This window comes from Asterias amurensis, chromosome 21, assembly GCF_032118995.1.
Source record: "Asterias amurensis chromosome 21, ASM3211899v1".
Classification (NCBI taxonomy): Eukaryota; Metazoa; Echinodermata; class Asteroidea; order Forcipulatida; family Asteriidae; genus Asterias; species Asterias amurensis.
In genome coordinates, this window is record NC_092668.1 from 10,601,931 (window position 1) to 10,622,895 (window position 20,965).

Consider the following 20,965-nt stretch of genomic DNA (forward strand, 5'->3'; position numbering starts at 1 on the left):
AGATACAGGTACCATTGCGTATGCAAAAGATTTTTTTATTTATATCAGAATAAAAAGAAAGGAAGACTATGACAAAATCGTATCAGATAAGCTTTATATTTCAGAATCATTTAATTTGTAACAACATAACCATGATTCGCTCAGGAGTTTGTCTCCAACGAAACTTGGCACAAAGAAGTGGGAAATCACTAATTTAATGATTGCCTGCATTTGTGAACCAAATTGCTATTAAACCCGACTAATCATGGCGATTGATGTGTAAATTACAGTTTCATTTAATATAAATTGGACACGATGTGTGGCACCTAAAATTGTTTAACGTTAAATTTCGGTGGCAAGATAATTTTTTGTCTTTTTATAGGTTTTAAAAACCCGACTATAAGTTCAAAGATTTTCCTTATATTTGTTATTGCTAGGCCTATAACATTTCTCGATTTATTAAAAGGCACTGGACACAATTGGTAATTATTTTGTCAAAGACCAGTATACCACTTGTTTTACCAAACATATGCATAAAATAATTATTTGTTATATTATGTCACTATTTGGATTCCATTGGTCATCGAAGTTGCAAGAGAACAATGACAGAAAAACGCCATTGTTTTCAAACATATGTGCTTTAAAGTGCCTATTACAGGACTTCAGGCCTGAAGTCTTTTAATATTTGGTTGAGAAATTAACCTTTTTCTCAGTACGTTACTTCAGAGGAAGCCGTTTCTCAAAATGTTTTATGCTATCACCCACTATCCGTTGATCGTTACCATGCTACCGCTCTGCAAAAAAGGGTATCAAGGGACGATATGCTAATTACATTTCAAGAGGTGTTCAATGTTGAGATCTTGAAAATACTTTCACAACATGATTTTGTCTTTCTTGGTTTATTGGCTTCTATTGCATAAATAATTCCACAGAAATTTATTCACAGAAATATCATTTTAAAATTCTTTTTTTTGAAAAAACAAGGTTTTTGTATACATTTTAGGTAACTTCCCTTAAAATTTGCTAGGTTTAAGAAACTGTATATCTGAAGGCACTTTCATTAAATTGTAAAATATGAATATGCAAATATCAGTATATCTCCAGAACGCAAAATGCCACAGGGTTCAAACCTACACCAAAATAAAGCTTATATTAACACCAATTCAAATGTGTATGTAACTCAATTTACTTATATTGTCCCTAACACCCATTTTTGTAGAGCCGGTCACATTGTGAGTAATTACCAACACTGTCAATTGCCTTTAACAAGAAGTTATGGACTCAGCTCTACCTAAATTCATCAAGGAGAACACACAGTGTACGATTCCCGATGATGTACTATATCTTGATAAACACAATAAAAGCAGAAGTCGTTTGAACATTTATATGAAACTACAATGACACACAAATAGGCCTTGACTAGTATTGACTATTATTTTGTCACCAGTTCTTCCCCCATCTTTTAAGATGATATCAAACAAACTATCGACAATTCTATCAGACGTAAAACTTGTTTAATTTTTAGTTAAAGGGACTGGGTACTTTTTTGTAGCACACAAAACACAATGTCCATATGTACCTCAAACTCACAAAGTTTGAAAATAATTATGGTATAGAAAGCACCCCTTAAAAAAATCACTTGCTGAGGTGCTGTAGTCTTTGAGAAATGAGTAAAACAAGTCAAGAAAATAATTTTAGTCTCTAAAGACGAAAATTGTTAGCATGTAAAACGTATTCTCGCTATTTTACTCACTGTGAACTTCTGAAAACTACAGCACCTCAGCTAATAATATTTAATGATAAGCTTTCTATCATTGTTTTCAAACGGTGTAAGTTTAATGTAAATCTGTGGACATCCTTTAAATCCGCTGTAACGCAATGTTAAGTAAAAGCTCAAGCTAAGCGTATGTAAGACTTGTTCCCCCTGCGCCCTCCTCCTTGTTAACCTCATATACGGTATCTTCCACATTGACTTCTTTACGTTTGTGAATCTTGATCAGGTAAGCCACACCCAACACTATCAACAGCGCTGCAACAACTGCCCCAATCACTATCAACGCTATCTCCCAGGCGGCAAGACCTAACTGACTCGGAGGTTGAGGAATAGTCTCCCTCAACACCGCTTGTACAGCATTGGAGAATCCGGATGGGTTACCAGCATCATCGAAAGCTCGCAGAACGAATGCGTAAGAGACTACGTTGGCTCCCTTTGGTTTGGGGACAAGGATAGTGTATTCTTCCAGGTTACCGAATTCAAGTGGGGTCGAGATGCTTCCGTTGAGTATGTCGGTTGAGTTTAGAATATGATGAGACCCTGGGGACGAGTCGTTCTGCCATGCAAGGACTGACTCGGCACGGATGATTTCATATAGAGACGCTGAACCATTCACAAAAGAAAATGATATTAATAAACATTGTTAAAGTCAGTGGACACTATTTGTAATTACTCAAAATAATTATTATCGAAAAAACTTTCTTGAATACGAGTAATGGGGAGATGTTGATAGTATAAATCATTGTGAGAAGCAGCTCCCTTTGAAGGGACGTAGTTTGCGAGAAAGCACACAACTTGTGCGACAACGGTATCGCAACTTCGACGACCGATTGGGCTCAAGTTTTACAGGTTTGTTATTTTATGCATATGTTGAAATACACCAACTGTACAGACTAGTCGTTGACAATTACCAATAGTGTTCAGTGTTTTTAAGTGTCGAGTAGTTGTGCAATATCATATTCCCCGAAATCATATATAGACAGAAGTTTTCGAAAACCAATGCTTATAACTGTTTAATTCCTTGTTTGATTGAATGGTACTTGTATTAATTTTTCATATAAATTAATAAAAATTCTTGTAACATGAGAAAGATTGATCTTTAGACCTGTAGGTACATCTAAGTTAAAGCCATTATGCACTTTCGGTAAACAGTATTGTCCAAGTCCTACACTTCGTGTATCACAACTTATATATAAAATAACAAACCTGTGAAAATTTAGGCTCAATCGGTCATCGGAGTCGGTAAAACATTGAATTGAATTGAATTGAAGAAAATAACGGGAAAACCCACCATTGTTACCGCACGTTTCGCCGTGTCATGACATGTGTTTAAAATAAATCTGTAATTCTCGCTTTCGAGAATTGATATTGTGTTAATGTTTTCTCAAAAAGTAAAGCAGTTCATGGACTAATATTTCAAGAGAAGTCTTCCACTATTACCTTCTGTAAACCCTGTAAATTGTTTGTAAATCTGTGAACTATTTTTGTTTTCTGTACCGAAAGTGTATAATTGCTTTAAAGAGAATCCGCCCATCCCCCTAAACAAAAAAATGTGTTCAGCCTGAGGCTCAAGGCACTCTGGCGGGATTCGAACCCGGGGTGTTTTTCTGCACTATTGCCAAAACTTTTCGGAAATAGTGCAACCCGCAGTAAACCTCTTGGTAAATGACGTCACAAGCAGCGCTCTCACTTAGATTAACAGAGACCTATCATTGGCTGAGAGTTGTGCGTTCCATTGTTTGACCTTAGCAGTGTCAGCTAATAAAAAGGGGTCTAATGCCCATCTCACATGAGGCAATTTACGGGCAACCAGTTTTCCATGCAATTTCCGAGAAAAAAAACATATTCGAGTTTGAATATTCACATACTGTTCATAATGATCGTAAGACATTGTTCGAAAAATGGCCCATGTGTTACCAAAGCCCTGCAGTTGGCTGCCTCCAAGTTGCATATAAACGTTGTTCCCCAAACACTTTCTTTTACAAGTGAGCAATCATATTTTTGGTAGTTTTTGTTTCCCGACTGGGTCTAACCATGGAAGAAGCTAAATGGTCTGACACTCGTCAGTTTAGTCTCAATTTAGAAACCGGTATGCGAAGTTTTAATTTCTTAATGTGTAGTGAGCAGTCCAGGGTTGTGGTTTTGCAGCCAGTGCCCCCCCCCCCCCCCCCCTGGCATAAAACAATTAACTCATTGCTCCGAATGATTTTTCACTCATGAAGAAGAAACATTAAACAAGACTTCAGATAATTGTTTTTCAAGTACCTGCTCCATTGTCGAGATCGTCCCCCGGTGCAGTCCAAGTGAGTACCACAGTGCTCTTACTGAACACTGTCTCTTTGACACGCAGATCAAGCACGTCATCGGGTGGAAAGTAATCGCCCCCCGGCGTGAACCCCGCGGGGAGCTCCTCAACGTAGCTGGATCCTCCGGAGGTTCCGCGGCTGAAGGACGGTGCTGGTCGGCCGGTTGGCTCTTCAGGTTGAGCCCCGGGAAATGGGATCTTGACACCGCCTGTTGGGGGGTGGAAACAGGAGAGGATAAACAAGCGAAGCAGGCATGAAGAGAAGGAAAAGAGGGACTGGTAAGGTTATAACCAGTCGAGGTGGGTCAGTCGAAGTTGAACACCGGGCAACCACTGAAAACTTGTTTTGAAAATACACAACAATCAAAGGGACATTATGCCTCCTGACAAAATCAGAATCAAAATCAAAATCATTTTGGAAAGAGGTCGTAATTAAATATTCGCTTCAAAAAGACGCCGCTGTTAACCCACCCGTATACACTGTGTGTGGTGCGTGTAATCACACCGCACGACCCACCGTAAACACACTGTCACATCGTACGACTGTGCACATAAGTCATCCGCACTCGTACCACTAACCGCATGCGGAGGCCGTCGACGGCCGACGATGCGGATAGTGTACGGGGGCATCGTGTCGTGCGTTGTGGTTACACACATTTTACGCACAGTGAACACGTGTGGGTTTTTATACAACGGCGGTCTTTTTTCGGAGTGATTAATTCGACTGCCTTGAGCAAGGCTACCCACTTCTTGATGTCCGTTTTGATATTAGCATGTAATACGTTTTGTGGCGAACACACAAAAACCGTTACATGTAGGCTGTTTGGACTAAATCGAATGGGAGACTTTGGAACGCAAGGTGGCAGCAGACTTACAAGATAAATACAATTTCATTGTTTTTCCATAGTTCTGAGCATGCACACATCCGGTCATTACCGATAACAATGGATTTTAACCGGTAAGTCTGCTGCCACCAAGTGTCTCAAAAGTCTCACATTAACCATTTCTGTCTCCTGTAGTTTGGTTCCGTAACGGCTGATAACACCCAGGTAAACTAACTGGCAATTCTGTGATTATTGGTCGTTGATGGTTTGTTTTTTCGAAGGGCCCACATGGTTACCAGACCAGTGGCATGCTCTTTGGGTGAGTGTATTTATAGAACTTGGGGGGGGGGATGATATATTTTTTTAAAGACAAAGGCGGAGTACCGACTGTTTCATTAACAACGGATACTCAAGAGGTGAGCGATTGCATCACGCTGTGTAAACGAATTAATAAGTTTGTTGGCAAGTGGTTTTAAGAAAAACATATTTTCCTGACCTATTGCAGGAAGGTTGAAGGCCTGATCGGGGTCCACAATAGGTCGAGCCTTAGAGAAGGCTGTAGTCGAATCGATGATGATCGCATCGCCGTCATTGTTATCCACGTCAATCCGTATACCATAGTAACCCACACCGGAAAACTCAGTAAAGGTTCTAGAGTAAACTCCGTCATTCTTAGTGATGTCCGCTCCTGAAGATGATAAAGAAATGAATTACTTGTTTAAAGGGAGGGTAGTAATAATATCGAAGTCTAATACAGCGCACGTATCTACCAAACAAGGAACTCAAGGCGCTGAGTATATACAAACTTTTGGTAATTGGTAATTACTCAAAACAAATATTAACTTAAAAACTGACTTGGTAACGAGCATTGGAGAGCTGTTGATAGTATAAAACATTGTGAGAAACGGCTCCCTCTGAAGTAGCATAGATTTTGAGAAAGAGGAAATTTCTCACTAAATAATTAAAGACATCTAGCCAGATCCTTTTGTTTCTATCTGAAAGCACACAAATTCGTCTAACAAGGGTAGATTCATTTTCTCGCAACTTCGATGACCAATTAAGCTCAAATTTTCACATGCTGGTTTGACGGCTGGTTTATGTGTTTTGCCTAATGGTAGTATATGAAGCAAGCCAGTTTTGTACGACTACAAAGGGAGTAAAACAACGGCGCCCAAAAGTATTTTCTATAATGATTATGTTCCCTCGAACTGTTACTTTGTTCCCTCGTATTATTATTTTGTTCCCTTGCAACTTATTTTATATCAATATTAATATACCATGAGGGGAAACTGACTGGGTAACTTCAAAGGGAGGGTACACGTTTGGTAGTTGTCAAAGACCAGTCTTCTCACTTTGTGAATCCCATCATAACCATAACGTAGCAAGCCTGTGAAAATTTGGGCTCAATTGGTCATCGAAGTTGCGAGAAAATGATGAAAGAAAAAGCACCCTTGTTGGACGAATTTGTGTGCTTTCAGATAAGAATAACAGACTTCAGCTGGAAGTCTTTTATTATTTTAGTGAGAAATTACCTCTTTCTCAAAAACTATGTTACTTCAGAGGGAGTCACTTCCCACAATGTTTTTTACTATCAGCATCTCTCCAATGCTCGTTACCGAGTCAGTTTTTAAGTTAATATTTGTTTTGAGTAATTACCAAACGTGTACCTTCCCTTTAAAGTAGTTTGAGTTTAAACAAAGACAAAATGGAGTGGTATTCGAACCACCTTCTCCAGATTAACAAAAACTCACTAGAAAAATGTAAATAAAATTCAGTTAGGCTACTGATGATTAGTACATTTTTGCGTAATCATGTCAAATTTGTGATTCAAGTCATCTTTTCATGAGAGCTACATTCAGAACAAAATTGTGATTCATTTGAGAGCCCTTTGTCCAAGTAAACGGTGACAACAGAAAATGCCGAACTTGTTATAATGCTATGTAGGATTTGAGGCATTTAATGGTGAGGTATCAATATATGTTCGCCTTAACACGATGTGTGTGTCTATTTGCCATGTAGATTTTATTTTTTAGCAAGACAGTTCTCTAAAGAATGATGTTACCGCAAATGCTATTAATACGACGTCAAATACCTGCTCCGTTGTCCAGCAGTCTGAGCCTGACCGGATCGTAGCCAGCCGGTCTCTCGATGGTCGCCCAGACATTGGCGTAGATCATCGGGCTGAACCCCTGCCTGATCTCGGCAAACGCAGTCAGTGGCTCCCCGTTGGCAAAGTCCGTGACGGAGCCGCTCAACTCTGACGTCACGACAATGGGGTCGACGTCATCACTCGCCGGATGTGAAGAGATGGAGATTGCAATCTCTTGTATCTGAGTGTACCGATTCGAAACTGTGTATCTCCACGAACCTGCCTAGGATTATGAAAGGCAGTGGACACTATTGGTAATTACTCAAAATACTTATTAACACGAAACCTTACTTGGTGACGAGTAATGAGGAGAGATTGATGGTATAAAACATTGTGAGAAACGGCTCCCTCTGAAGTGACATAGTTTTCGAGAAAGAAGTAATATTTCGCGAATTTGATTTCGAGACCTCAGATTTAGAATTTGAGGTATCAAAATCAAACATCTTAACGCGCACAATTTCGTGTTACAAGTGTGTATTTCCTTTCATGATTATCTCGCAAATTCGACGACCGATTGAGCTCAAATATCCACAGGTTTGTAATTTTATGCATATGCTGAGATACACCAAGTGATGAGACTGGTCTTTGACAATCAATTATATTGTCCAGTGTCTTTAAAGCACAATGAATAATGGTAATACCAACCAGTACAAAAAGCCAAACTGACCTTAGCAGTGCAAAAACTCCCGGGTCTGAAGTGAACCCCAACCAAAGGCCAACCGACTTAACAACTCGGTTACCGGTTGGTCTGAACAGCATCGTCACCGCACTCAACCGAAGACGCGAAAACGCTCAACCGATGACCACTGTTTCTAGTTGGGGTCGCCAAAACGCACTCCAATTTCCTTCATCATGCAAAGACTTAAGTTCTACTTGTTGCTTTGTAAGTCTTACCTCTGCTATGTCTTTGATCTTTACTGTGAGAATCCTGAATGATGTATCGACGCCATAACCTTCATAAGACGAGTCGATCAAGCTCCCACTAGGGGTCGTGATTGTTACATCGATACCTGTAAATAAGAAGTAACATTCAAGAAATTATGGCCCTTTTCGAAACCACGGCTTCAGCTTCATCCTCCCGTCTGAACCCCTGAGAAGCCCCTGTGTACGCAAAGCACTCGCAAATTGTCAAAACAACCGCGGGGAAAAGCGAGCCTGAGCCGAATCCAAAGCCAATGCCTTGGTTTCGAAAAATGGCCTATGACTAATAAAACCACGTGCCTTAAAATGTGACTTTTTGGACGGCAGGTTGAAGCAGACTTTTACCAGGTAGATTCTTTGCTCTTGGTTATTTGTGCGTGCTCCGTTGATCTCCATTATACTTGAGATCGATGGCTCCCTCAGAACGACGTGCAATGAAATTTTACCTTGTAAGTCTGCTGCCACCTAGAGTTCAAAAGTCTCACATAGACAATGATGTAGCACTCGTAGTCACTCCTTCTCCTCGACTGCTACTGTTGTACTATTTTGATAATAGTAATATTGCATTGATTTATATTGCCCCCATTCCCTACAGTACATGGTACTCGTACTTGTACTATTCCTTGGCTTTTGTAGTCATGTGCTACTAAGCAAAGGTAACATAATATAACGCCAAAATAACATTAAATTTTTTAACAAACATCAACATAGGATTCGAACTGCCTCTAGCTACCGAGCAACCTCGGTAGTCTAGTAGGTAAGACACTGCTCTAGAAATGCAAGGAACGTGGGTTCGAATCCCATCCGAGTAACATGCCTGTTTCTTTTTTTTTTTTCACAGGACTCAGAAAAGTACTGAGTATACAGTGTTAACACACATCAGTGTATGGGTAAAAACCAAAATATTGATAGACTTGCCTCGCACATTCTGTTTGGTCCAAGAAAAGCTGAACTCCGTCCTCCTTCCCAGGGTGGTATCCATGAAAAAGCTGCCATCCCTTTCCTCGCTACTTGCTAATGACCAAGACGTACCAGTCAGCTATTTCAAACAAAACGTGAGGACTTTCAATTATCGGAATTTAAATAAACCCACTGTCAATTGAAGTGCCCAAATTCACTGACAAAATCGAAATTTGTTTTCGTCAATTTCATTTTATGGCAACCGAATATAAAATGAATTTTACAGCCATGACTTCGTTTTCAAACACAGAAGTTGAGAATTAATTTAGCCTATAAATGTATATATATAATATAATAATGAAATCACTCCCTAAAAAAAATATACAAAATGTTTGACTACCTGCACACGTTTATCTGCGTCGATGACGTCACCTCTCCCCATTGTTGCAGCAAAGGCGTCATACAGTGTATTCGATCCAGGCTCGTTTGAGTAGAAAAAAGTTTTACCACCTCGAAAGAAAAACAGTTGCACATTTTTAGGACAGGCATAATTAATCGGCACGCGAGACTATCCTTAATAACCAACCTGTCTCTTTCTTTCTTATTGTGAAGATATTTTTCATAGAGCTGCTTATTAAGCAGAAAATATTGCTTTAAAATGTTCTGCTTAGCAGAACTGGACAGGATACCAGTCACAAATTCTACATGTGGCATGGTAGTTTCGCTGGTTACCTTATTTTGGTAAGCATAATTATGTTGTTTTAAGCTACTTGAATTTGGGCCCAGATAATAATAATAATAATACATTATTTAAACAGTATTTCCCAAAACAAACCCAAGCCAATAAATTTTTTTTCAAATAATAGGAAAAATTTTAACCATGTTTTTTTTTATTGGTGTAAGTCTGGATGGTTATTATCACCTGTTGCCTTTGAAATACTAGGGAGTAAGGTAGAAGCGCCTTGAGAAAAGGCTAACGTGTCGACGATGACGCCAGAGTTAATGACGTCATCCATGACATCAGCCACATAGGGAAGATCGTGAGGATTTGGGTTGCTTTCGTCTCCGTGTTTCTCCTCACCGTCACTGATGAGCATAATGATACCACCTTTGGGGTCTTGGGAACCCCTGGATAATACCTTAATGATAGGAAACAAGAAATAAAACTACAATCAAAACACTTCTTGGGTCAGAATTGATCCAGATTATTGGGTCCTGTGTGTTCCTGTGCTGGATATCCACCAGTAGAGTGTACACAGGGTGCGTTCGATAAGCTTCCCTGGGTCGACCCCGCAGTGCTCACTCGGGTGAGCCCCTGACAAGAGCTAATCGAACGATCACACTAGCCCTCTCGTGGTGACGGCATGCACCTCGGGTCACCCCGAAGTGACCCAATCCACAAGCAGGGCACTGGGGGCTGACCCGGGTGAGCCCCGTCAACGCTAATCGAACGTACCGGGGCTGACCGGGGTCGACCCAGGGAAGCTACACGAACGCACCCATAGTAGCTAACAGATACGGATCCTGATCCATTTCTGATTCTGTATGCTCCGGATCTGATGATTCCAGGTCCATTGGTCCTGATCCATTTCTTGGTCAATATGAACCGGAATCTGTATCAAAATTGATGCAGAGATTTATCCGACTTTAACAGAATCTGAGATTATCAAACAACTCAGATTTTACCCAGATCCAGGGTCCTGTGGGTTCTGATCCATTTTGGAGTCAGAATGACCTGCAATATGTTCAATCCTGGTCCTGCGGATCCATATCTGTGTCAGTATGACCTGGAATTTGTTGAAACCGGGTCTATTGGTCCTGATCCATTTATAGGTCAGTGTGACCCGGACTTTGTGTCCAAAATGATCCGGAGATGGGTCAAACTGTTACAGAATCCCAAATTATTCTGTTAAAAATGTTCGTGAACTTGCGGGACTCCACGAAGTAAAAGTACGACGTTTTTTACGGACTTTCCGTAAATGCTAATAATCAAGCACACTTGCCCAACACCTAGACACAACAAAGTACAAGTAAGTACATATTAATATTCCAGCCACCACCGTGTACAGATGTAGAAACCCACGTCAAAGGACTTAATATTTTACGGAATGAAAAAAAAATACGGTAATGTTGCTGCAGGCATGCGTTTTTTTGTTTTGTTTTTGTTTTTTTGTTTTTTTGCGTGCAGCAAAATTACCGGAAATGTTGTTTCATTCCGTAAAATCCTACGTATTTCAGTAAAAGACGACTTTATTTTGACATGGCATTCCATGAACAGTGAAGCCCATTCTTTATGTGTTTTTTAATAATAAATTATTCCAAGGAGTAGCCCACCTCGATTGCTTTCACAAGACCATCTCCGATGGCTGTCCAGCCGTTGGCTTTATCCGGCAGAGCTAGCAGCAGCCCATCACGGTCAGAATCTGAAGTAATAGCTGTCAACTCTTTGAGTTTAAAAGCCTGAAAGTTGAATTCTACGATACCCACCGAACTCCCATCGATAACGATAGAGGAAAGGAAGTTGGCAGACGAGCTTATCATCTTCAGGAACTTCTGGTCGTTCTTCAAGACAAACCATGAAACAGAGAATAACAATATCAGAAACGGATAATAAGGGGACGCTTGGTGGCAGCAGACTTACCAGGTAAAAACGTTGTTCTCGGTAATTTGCGCGTGCACATAACGACGTAAACAATTGACATAGACCTTTTCGCAAATACTGGGGCGCGCGCGTAAAGCTTGGAATTAGGTGCATTGTGGTCTAGCTGGTAGCAAAATTTGATTCATATCTATCCCAAAATGCACCTCATTCAACAGTCTGCGCTTGCGCATTGGTATTTGCGATAAGGTCTATTTACCTGGTAGTCTGCTGCCACCTAGCGTTCCAAAGTGTCATGAAACTTGGCACATTTGTACTTTGTTCAAAACATATAATTACAAAAAAGTGCTTTCTCTGATACCCTATTAATCATTAATCTCCAGCCTGATACAACATTAATTTACAAAACATTTGAAACCATAATTAATGGTGTTTGAAGCTTTGCATGGTGTGAACAAAAAAAAGTAACTATAAATACTAAATAGTAAATTTGCGGGTACAACCATGTACAAGTATGGCACGGTTGGCTCGGTTGGCTTGTGCGTAAAGCGCTCGCCTCTCACCAAGGTGACCCCGGTTCGATTCCCGGTCGGGGCCATATGTGAGTTGAGATGTGCGTTGGTGCTGTGCCACGAGGGTTTTCCAGACTATCCGGTTTTCCTCCCTCAGGAAAAAATCAGACACTTTCGATCTAGGCTGTGCTCCGTGGTCATAATGGGTTGATGTGGCTGGCAGCTGAATGCGCCCTTGCATGCCTGCTTCTCGAACAGGTTGTAGCCGCGTCCGTCGCAATTCAGCTCTTAGCTGCGAGTAAGGACGATTAGCCCCCCCCCCCCCCCCAAATTGTTATAATTATTAAGTATATTGTTTGATAGGGAGTGTTGGCTCTCATAAGAGCCGTTGTGGTTTCGACGTTTCGAACAGTATACCCTGGTCGTCATTTCTCTTTAAATACTGTTCGAAACGTCGAGACCATGTCGGCTCTTATCAGAGCCAACACTTCCTCAAAAAAATTAACATGGTTGTATACCCGCAAATTTAATACTTAGTGTTTACAGTTACTTCTTACTTAAAACAATCATTTTGCGGTAAACTGTACCTTCATGCTTCCTGATGTATCTAGGAGAAGAACCACATGGGCTTCTCTATGCTGAACGATAGTAAAGGCCGGTACGAGAGCTTGGTCACCTATCTCAGTTGCAGGGTTGCTACCATCTGAGGTTAGTGGTAAAAGCAAAGCAGTGGTTACAAGGGAAAGAAGAGCTATAACATTTCTTTTTTACAGTTACTAGACAATTTTTGTCAGTACTCAAAATAATCGTTAGCATGAAAATTTAACGTGAAACTGAGACCTGTTGATAATATAATACATTGTGAGAAACGACTCCCTCTTAAAGGCAGTGGACACTATCGGTAATTACTCAGATGTTTTTAGCATAACAACTTACTTGGTAACGAGTTATGGAGAGCTGTTTATTATAAAACATTCTGCTCCCTGTTGAGTAACATAGTTTTTAAGAATACCAGGTAATTTCTCAAATAAATATTAAAAGACTTGAGGCCTGAAGCCTTCTTGAGGCATCTGACAACACAATAATTGGTTTTTTTGTTTCACTATTCTCTTGCAACTTTGATGACCAATTGACTCATTGTTTTCGCAGATTATTCACTTTATGCATGACCAAAAGTGTCCTGCAGCCGATTTCACGAAACGCTAAGATTAATCCTACCTCGAGTTATGACGAGTAACCCGTCCTAACTTACGATGGGTACAATGCGTCCTACGTCTTTGAATACGGAACCTTACTCGTCCTAAGTCCTAAGATTAGTCCTAAGTTATGCTAGGAGTCCACTGGGCCAGCGCCAGTTGGTGCCAGTTCGCGCCAAAGATTATGTGATTGGCGCGTAGTGGCTCGCTGTGGCGCCGAGTTAATGTCCGCTCGGCATGTGTCGCAAAGTGGAATTAACTGGGTGCCATATGGCGTGCGCCTAATGCCACCCGGCTTGCTCCAAAATGTTGCGCCAGTTCGCGCCGTTACAGGGCCATTTGATTCCAAAATTCACCCTGTTGGCGCCATTCGCGCCAATTGACGGCTACTTTGCGCCACTTGGTGATTAGTTTGCGCCAAAGGGCGATATGTTCGCGCCATTTGGTGCCACTTGGGGCGGACACTTGGCGCTGATTGCTCGATGCAAGTAGCGCGACGAAAATTTCAAACATTTTGAAATTTTCTAGCCGCCACATTTAAATTTGGTCCCGTTACGGGCCACCATGAGCAAGTTGCGGGGCAGTTTGAGCCACTACACGCCACTAGGCACCTTTTTATTGGCGACACTAGGCGCCACAATAAATTGCATTGGCGCAAACTGGCACCAACTGGCGCTGGTCCAGTGGACTCCTAGCATAAGGAAGAGTTTGGTGAAATCGACAGCAGTGCCTATAATTAACTACATGTGACTCACTACTGAAATCTTCGTGTTCCTTTAAGATCTCCCAGCTGCTTCTCCTTGAGCATAGGCGATTGTGTTTGTTCGGGGCTTCTCTGTTATGGTAACTGGGTTCATCTTGCCCATCGACGTCACAAAATTTAGTTATCTGTGAGAAAACAAAATTAAATTTATTAATAGAGACAAATGCTACATATCTCAACTATAGAGACAGGATTAAATGCATAGAAATGCGAAAGAAAATTGGAGTTAGAGACATCATAAGGACAATAAAACATGGCGATGGGCTTGGTCATGTTTTCGGGCAGTGTCACACTGTCCCAAGAAATGACAAGAGATGAACAACAAGAATAGTGGATTGGCAACCAAGGACAGGGAAAAAGGAAAGAGGTAGACAGAGAAGAAGATGGAGAGATGACATCAGGGTATATGCAAGAACAGCATGGACCAGAACTGCAAGAAATAGAAATAAACGGAATTTCATTACTTCATTATGTTTCTTACTTCATTATGTTTCGGATGAAAAATGAAAAATTCCGTGGATTTAGAATGTTGGCCAACTGGTGTCATATATGGGGAGATAATTTATGTCCCCTATGTTCGCTCGGCCCCAGCACCTTGCCTTAACCAAAGGCACTTGGCAAACGTTTCAACCACGGTCATTGGTTAACGCTCAGTCCAATCATGCATCACACTCACACAAACTCACGCTGCATGCATGAGGTACTTTCATAACAAGAATCTGTGCATAATTAATTAGCCCATCCCTGCGGTCCTTAAATAGACCTGGCCGCTGGGGCCGAGCTGAAACTAAAGTTGACTGTAGGAGGTTCATTCTAAAGAGGGCGCTATCAAACAACAACTGTTCATATTTCACCAAAGGGGGTCGGGTGGGCAACAGAAACCCCCGGGAGACAGATTATCATGCCAAGCTGCAAAGTCCCATTATTATCTCCTATGACGACCATACTTTAACAACTTTTTCACATGGCAAAAAAAAAAAAACGAGACGATAAATTTGTATAGAAAATTAAGAAGCTTCTCGTAGTTTATATTGTTCAAATACTTACTTCCTCGAGAGGGTATGTGCTGTACATAATGGATGCAGTGACTTTTTTTTGCTCCCTGGATAAATAGAAGACGCACCCATCCTCGTAGCCTATATACGAGTTGCCAGCGCAGTGTCGATATGCCAGACTCTCAGGGAGAAAAATAAGTGGCTGGCCAGTGTGACCGTAGGAACATCTAGATGAAAACAGATGATTGCACAGTATTTCAAAAGGCAGTGGACAGTTTTGGTATATACTCCAAATAATGTTTAGCATAAAAACTTACTTTAACGAGTAATGGGGACCTGTTGTGAGAAACGGCACCCTCTGAAGTTACGTATAGTTTTCGAGAAAGAAGTAATTTTTGACGAATTTGATTCGAGAACTTAGATTTAGAGTTTGGGGTCTCAAAATTAAGCATCAAAAAAGCACACAATTTTGTGTGACAATGTTTTTTTTTTGTTTTTTTTTCATTATTATCTCGCAACTTCGATGACCGATTGAGCTCAAATTTTTTAATGTTTGTTATTTTATGCATATGTTGAGATACACCAGGTGAGAAGACTGGCCTTTGACAATTACCAATAGTGGACACTGTCTTTAAATAATAAAAGGCATGCAGTTCCGGTTTATCAAAACATGCCACTTTGATTTCCATATTTTGCAACAGAAAAAATGGAAGAAAAAAAACCTTCAGGTCTGAAGAACATTACAGAATTGAAGAGTAAAAAAAATTGTTGTTGCTAACGAAACAGTTGCTGGCAGTGTAAGCACTTTATGTAATCCACCATATACATATTCTGACAAACCTGTAGAAGTTTGAGATCGATCGGTCATCTGGGTAACGAAAATATAGTGAAAACAACGATTACACAATTTTTGTAAACGTTGATGTTAAATAATGAATAAGAAGCTCACTGAGCGATAAACTACAAACGGGAAATTGGTTTTAATTAACTCTCATAAATACAACACTTCAGAAAGAAAGATTTCAAGGGATGTTTTCTACTGTCATCATTATTAGACCATGTAAGTTTGATGTAAATCTGTGATCTTCACGATTTGTTTCTTCTGTAACCCTCCTTTAATATTTGAGCAAAGACTACCTCTATCTCAAAAAGTACATGATACTTCAGAGGGAGCCGTTCCTCGCGATGTTTTGTGCTATCAACAGCGGTCTGCATTGCTGACTACCTATAAGAATGCTGTTATACTCTAAGATGATAAAGTTATAAATAAAGACCATACATACCTCACCCCTTCAAATCTTTCGGTCGATGGCGAGAAATAGAATTCTTGGTAGTTATCGGGATCGCCAACTGGATCAGCATATTCATCAAAGAGTCCCCAGCGAAAGTGACCCCACTCGTGAACGAATGTGCGACCTGCGAGAAGAAAATAAACACATTTTAAAGGCAGTGAACACTATTGGCAATTACTCAAAATAATTATTAGCATAAAACCTCACTTGGTAACGAGTAATGGAGAGATGTTGATAGTATAAAACATATTAAGAAATGGCTCCCTCTGAAGTGAAGTAGTTTTCGAGAAAAAAATAATTGTCCACGAATTTGATTTCGAGACCTCAAGTTTAGAATTTGAGGTCTCGAAATCAAGCATCTGAAAGCACACAACTTCATGTGACAAGGGTGTTTTTTTCTTTCATAGTTATCTCGCAACTCCGACGACCAATCGAATTCAAATTTTCACAGGTTTGTTATTTTATGCATATGTTGAGATACACAGTGTCCACTGTCTTTAAGATCATTGCAAAACTCATAACTTCTCAAGGTTAAAGGTAGTGGGCACCTTTGCTTATTGTCAAAGACCAGTATTCTCAATTGGAGTATCCCAACACATGCATACGATAACAAACATGTCAACATTTTGACTCAACTGGTCATCACAGTTGCAACAACAAAAAGGCAGAAAACACCCTTGTTTCACAAATACGTGTGCTTTAAAATGGATATTAATGGCGTCAGGCCTGAAGTCTTTTAAAAATCCATGACCTGGGAATTCTTAGGGAGTTTACTTATTTGAAGTTTGTTGTAAGTCAGCCTTTTGAGAGTGATCATGACTTGAATTGATCTCATTAACATCTAAACAATTTGCTCTGTTTTCGGGTAATATTTTGTATATAACATTGACCACTTGTAGATCTAAGCTATCAGTACGCCTCTCTTAATAGTTATGCATGAGGTACGTCACATTGCTAACCCAACACTAGGCCATGACGTACGCTCTTAGCCTCATTTTGGCGAAGAATTATGACGTCATGCATGAATGTTAAGAGAGGCGTATTTAAGTCACATGGTTCACTCACCTAGTGGGCCGTAGTACAGCTCAGTGTTTGGGTCAGTCAGAAAAGCGTCCATGAAATGAATGTGAACGCCCTGTTTCCCACAGCCTTCGTATTGCTTAGTGTACTGTAAAGGCGCCCAGCGTGGATTGGGCGGGGCCACAATCACATCAGCATTGTCGAATGTTATACCACCGGGAAGTTCGTACTCAGGTTTTGAAGACCACGTCTTCGGAACTAGGATGGTTACCTCCTTGAAGTAGGCCCTGTTTCGTGTTGCTTCGTACAAATACTTGGAGCCTTCCGTAAACATATCCTGTTGGCAGTTTGAATTGAGAATTGAACTAAAATTTCACCAATCTTTCCTGGGTCAAAATTGACCCGGATGCAGGGTCCTGAGGGGGTCTAACTAATTTTCTGTGTTGAATGTTTTTGGGTAAGGAAAGCCATTTTGTTGTTACGGCCTTTTGTTATTGAAAGGGAAAATGTGTATGCCCTGAAGTGAAGAGGGATTGGCTAAGAGTGTCACGCCATTCTTCCGAGCACACGACGGAAACAAACAACAGCAAAACACCTTAACAGTGGGACAAACAAACTTGAAGAGTACACAGCACGATTGTACGGATTCTAAGAAATACTGCATGTGTATAATATGGTAAAAGTTTGCAGTAACACCATGTAATGATTATCTTTCAATGAGTTGGGGTGGTTCTGAAAAGAACCGCTTTCTCCAGAAGAGGATCAGAGCATACTGATCAAAACGTCAAGTTGAAACCAACGGTTCTTTTCAGAACCACCCCAACTAATTACAGATAGTCATTACATGGTAATACTGCAAACCTTTCCACATCGTATCCCCACCATGCCAATTTCAAACCCTACTTAGGATGGGTATACACAAACCTTTAGACGCTGAATAAGTTGTTCGTCTTCCATCACTTGATTGTGGATTGCTACCGTGATGCCAGTGTAACCGTTGTCTTTAAGTGTTATAAAGTTGGGCCTGGTGAGAGAGACTACGCTTTGCACTGCGAAGAGTAGCAGCAAGGCTAGCAGAGTGGTGTCCATGGTTAGGATACTGTATACGGAAAAGGTTGAAGAAAACTCATAAAGGCACTGGACACTATTGGTAATTAATCAAAAGTATTTTTTTAATACAAACAGGGCCCAATTTCATAGCGCTGCTTAGCGGCCGGTTTTGTGCTTACTGTGCAATTTATATTTCATAGCGCTGCAAGCTAACCTTCCGGTGCTTACCGCACGAAAATAAATGACGTCACAGTACAAACCCACGGTAAACACGCAATATGGCCGCCCAATTTTTTCTGCTACAGTAAGCACGCAAATTTGCTTACCGTTAAGCAGCGCTATGAAACTGGGCCCTGGATACGAGCAATGGGGAGCTGTTGTTAGTATACAACATTGTGATAAACGGCTACCTCTGAAGTAACGAATTTTTTGAGAAAGAAGTAATGTCTCGATCAAATATTGACTGACTTCAGGCCTGAAGCCTTTTTAGGCCCTGAAAGCACACATGTGCAAAAAGGGTGTTTTTCTGTCATGGTTCTGTTGCAACATCGATGACCAATTGGGTCCAAAGTTTTGTTATTTTATGCATAGGCCTATTGGGTGTTGTGATACACCAAGTGAGAATACTGGGCCCAATTTCATGGCTCTGCTTACCGCCGGATTATGCGCTTACGATCACGATTCCCCGCTTACGTGCAAGCGCCGAATTTCTGCGCTGGCCTTGTAAGCGTAGAATCCACAGACATAAAGAAGGTTCTCACATAAAGAAGGTTCTTACATAACGAAGGTTCTTTATGTCTGTGGTAGAATCCCTAAAAACGCGGCGTACGCACGCGCAGAAGCCGAAATTTGCCGCTAACCCGTGAAATACGCTTGCCGTAAGCACAGAATTATTCCCTGCTTCCGTAAGCGCCGATTCTGTGCTTACGGTGAGCAGAGCCATGAAATTGGGCCCTGGTCTTTGACAAACACCAGAGGTGTCCATGTGCCTTCAAAACTAAAAAAAATAGTCATAGATCTTGTCGTATGACGATAAAACATTTTTTATCAATTTGATGATTACGCTATTGAGGGAACTTTTGGACGTTAATACTGGTGTATGTCTGTGATATGTCAACTGGTGTACGATGCGTATAGTAGGCCTACTCCAGCCAAAGATGGCGGCGCCCATTCGGACTCCGCGACGTCACTCACAATCAACTTGAATGAGTCCTTAAAGGAACACGTTGCCATGGATCGGTCGAGTTGGTCTTTGAGAAGCGTTCTGTAACTGTTTGTTGTAAAATGTGTATGGTTAGAAAGATATTGTAAAAGTAGAATACAATGATCTACACAAACATGCCTCGAAATTGCGTGGTTTTCTTTTTACCCTGACGACTAACACGGTCGGCCATTTATGGGAGTCAAAATTTTGACTCCCATAAATGGCCAACCGTGATAGTTCGCGACGTAAAAGGAAAACCGTGCCATTTCGAGTGATACTTGTGTGGATCATTATATTCTACTTTTATAACATCTTTCTAACCATATGCATTTCATAACAAACGGTTTCAAACGCTTTTAATCGACCAACTCGTCCGATCCAAGGCGATGTGTTCCTTTAACTCAAAATTGCGAAAAGTTTCTATAAAGGTTGGGGCATATACAGATCACATGCTCCAAAATATCATTTGAAAGCCCTCCAAATCCTGCCTCCGTGTTGAACCATTTTCTATTAAGATGTTGCTTTCCAATCTCTTGAAACATAAGAATATATATACATTTATAAAGCAACGTATTCATTATGGAGACCAGTTCTAAGGTGCTAATTAGAGTTAGGCCTATACAAAAGAATGAGCTAAACATATATAAGTGTTTGGACAAATCAAAACAAATTAAAATGAATTGTGCAGTAAAAGTTTACATTTACAGGATTTAAACTGTCGTATAGCCACCGGGCTAGCTGGGTGGTCTGGAGGCAAGATAATGTTCAAGCTTGGCAAAGCTTGTGGGTTCGAAACCCATCAGTGTGATAAGCCCGTGTTTTTTTTCTCACAAAACATTGGCTGAGCTTACAGTACTTACTACACCTCAGTGTTAAGAGGCAAACCACACCCGCCCCCGCCCCCACAAACAAAACTGTAATAATAATTTTAGTTCATTTATTCTTCCAAAAAGCATTGATGTGTTTTAACTTTAAAACTGTGCAGTTCTTACCTGAAAATCTTTGCTTGGCACAAACCAACCTGAGCCCAAATGTCACACAGATGTCCAGTATGCTTGATGTTGCATTAGAGTTTGTCTTTTAACATATAAAGAATTGTCCGGTGACATTAAACTCGCTCTTTGAACTGTATACAGGTACGTTACCTTGACATCAACCTCGAGTAGAACGTACTAACCCAAGGGGCACTGCTATAACAAAGGTAGTCAGTAAATACAAAATGGGTCCAAGTATGGGGTTGGCCAGCCAAACATAGTAATAGACAATCAACACCTACGCCAATAACAAAACAATATTTGATCAATAATTCTCCACATAGCTGAACATAACATAAATCATTCATTGACAAATTTAACAGTATTTTTTTCTTCCATTATTTTCTTACAACTTCGACGACCAAATGAGTTAAAATTTTCACGGGTATGTGATTTAAGAAGAGACTGGTCTATGACAGCTACCATAGGTATCCAGTGCATTAAAATC

The 20,965-nt window shown here is 40.5% G+C and overlaps 1 protein-coding gene across 1 annotated transcript; it reads right to left on the reverse strand.

Moving 5' to 3' along the window:
* Positions 1 to 941: 941 nt before the first annotated feature.
* Positions 942 to 20,943, reverse strand: LOC139952842 (calcium-activated chloride channel regulator 3A-1-like). Its single transcript, XM_071952098.1, has 16 exons — positions 20,476 to 20,943; positions 18,154 to 18,328; positions 17,275 to 17,566; positions 16,201 to 16,333; positions 14,970 to 15,144; positions 13,915 to 14,047; positions 12,551 to 12,666; positions 11,187 to 11,414; positions 9,775 to 9,991; positions 9,253 to 9,362; positions 8,871 to 8,991; positions 7,926 to 8,041; positions 6,975 to 7,254; positions 5,379 to 5,570; positions 4,019 to 4,267; positions 942 to 2,356 (listed from the first exon to the last, which is right to left on the reverse strand). The coding sequence occupies exons 2-16, from the start codon at positions 18,316 to 18,318 to the stop codon at positions 1,878 to 1,880; spliced, it is 3,006 nt and encodes a 1,001-aa protein (XP_071808199.1). The 5' UTR covers positions 18,319 to 18,328; positions 20,476 to 20,943; the 3' UTR covers positions 942 to 1,877.
* Between the last annotated feature and the right edge of the window lie 22 nt (positions 20,944 to 20,965).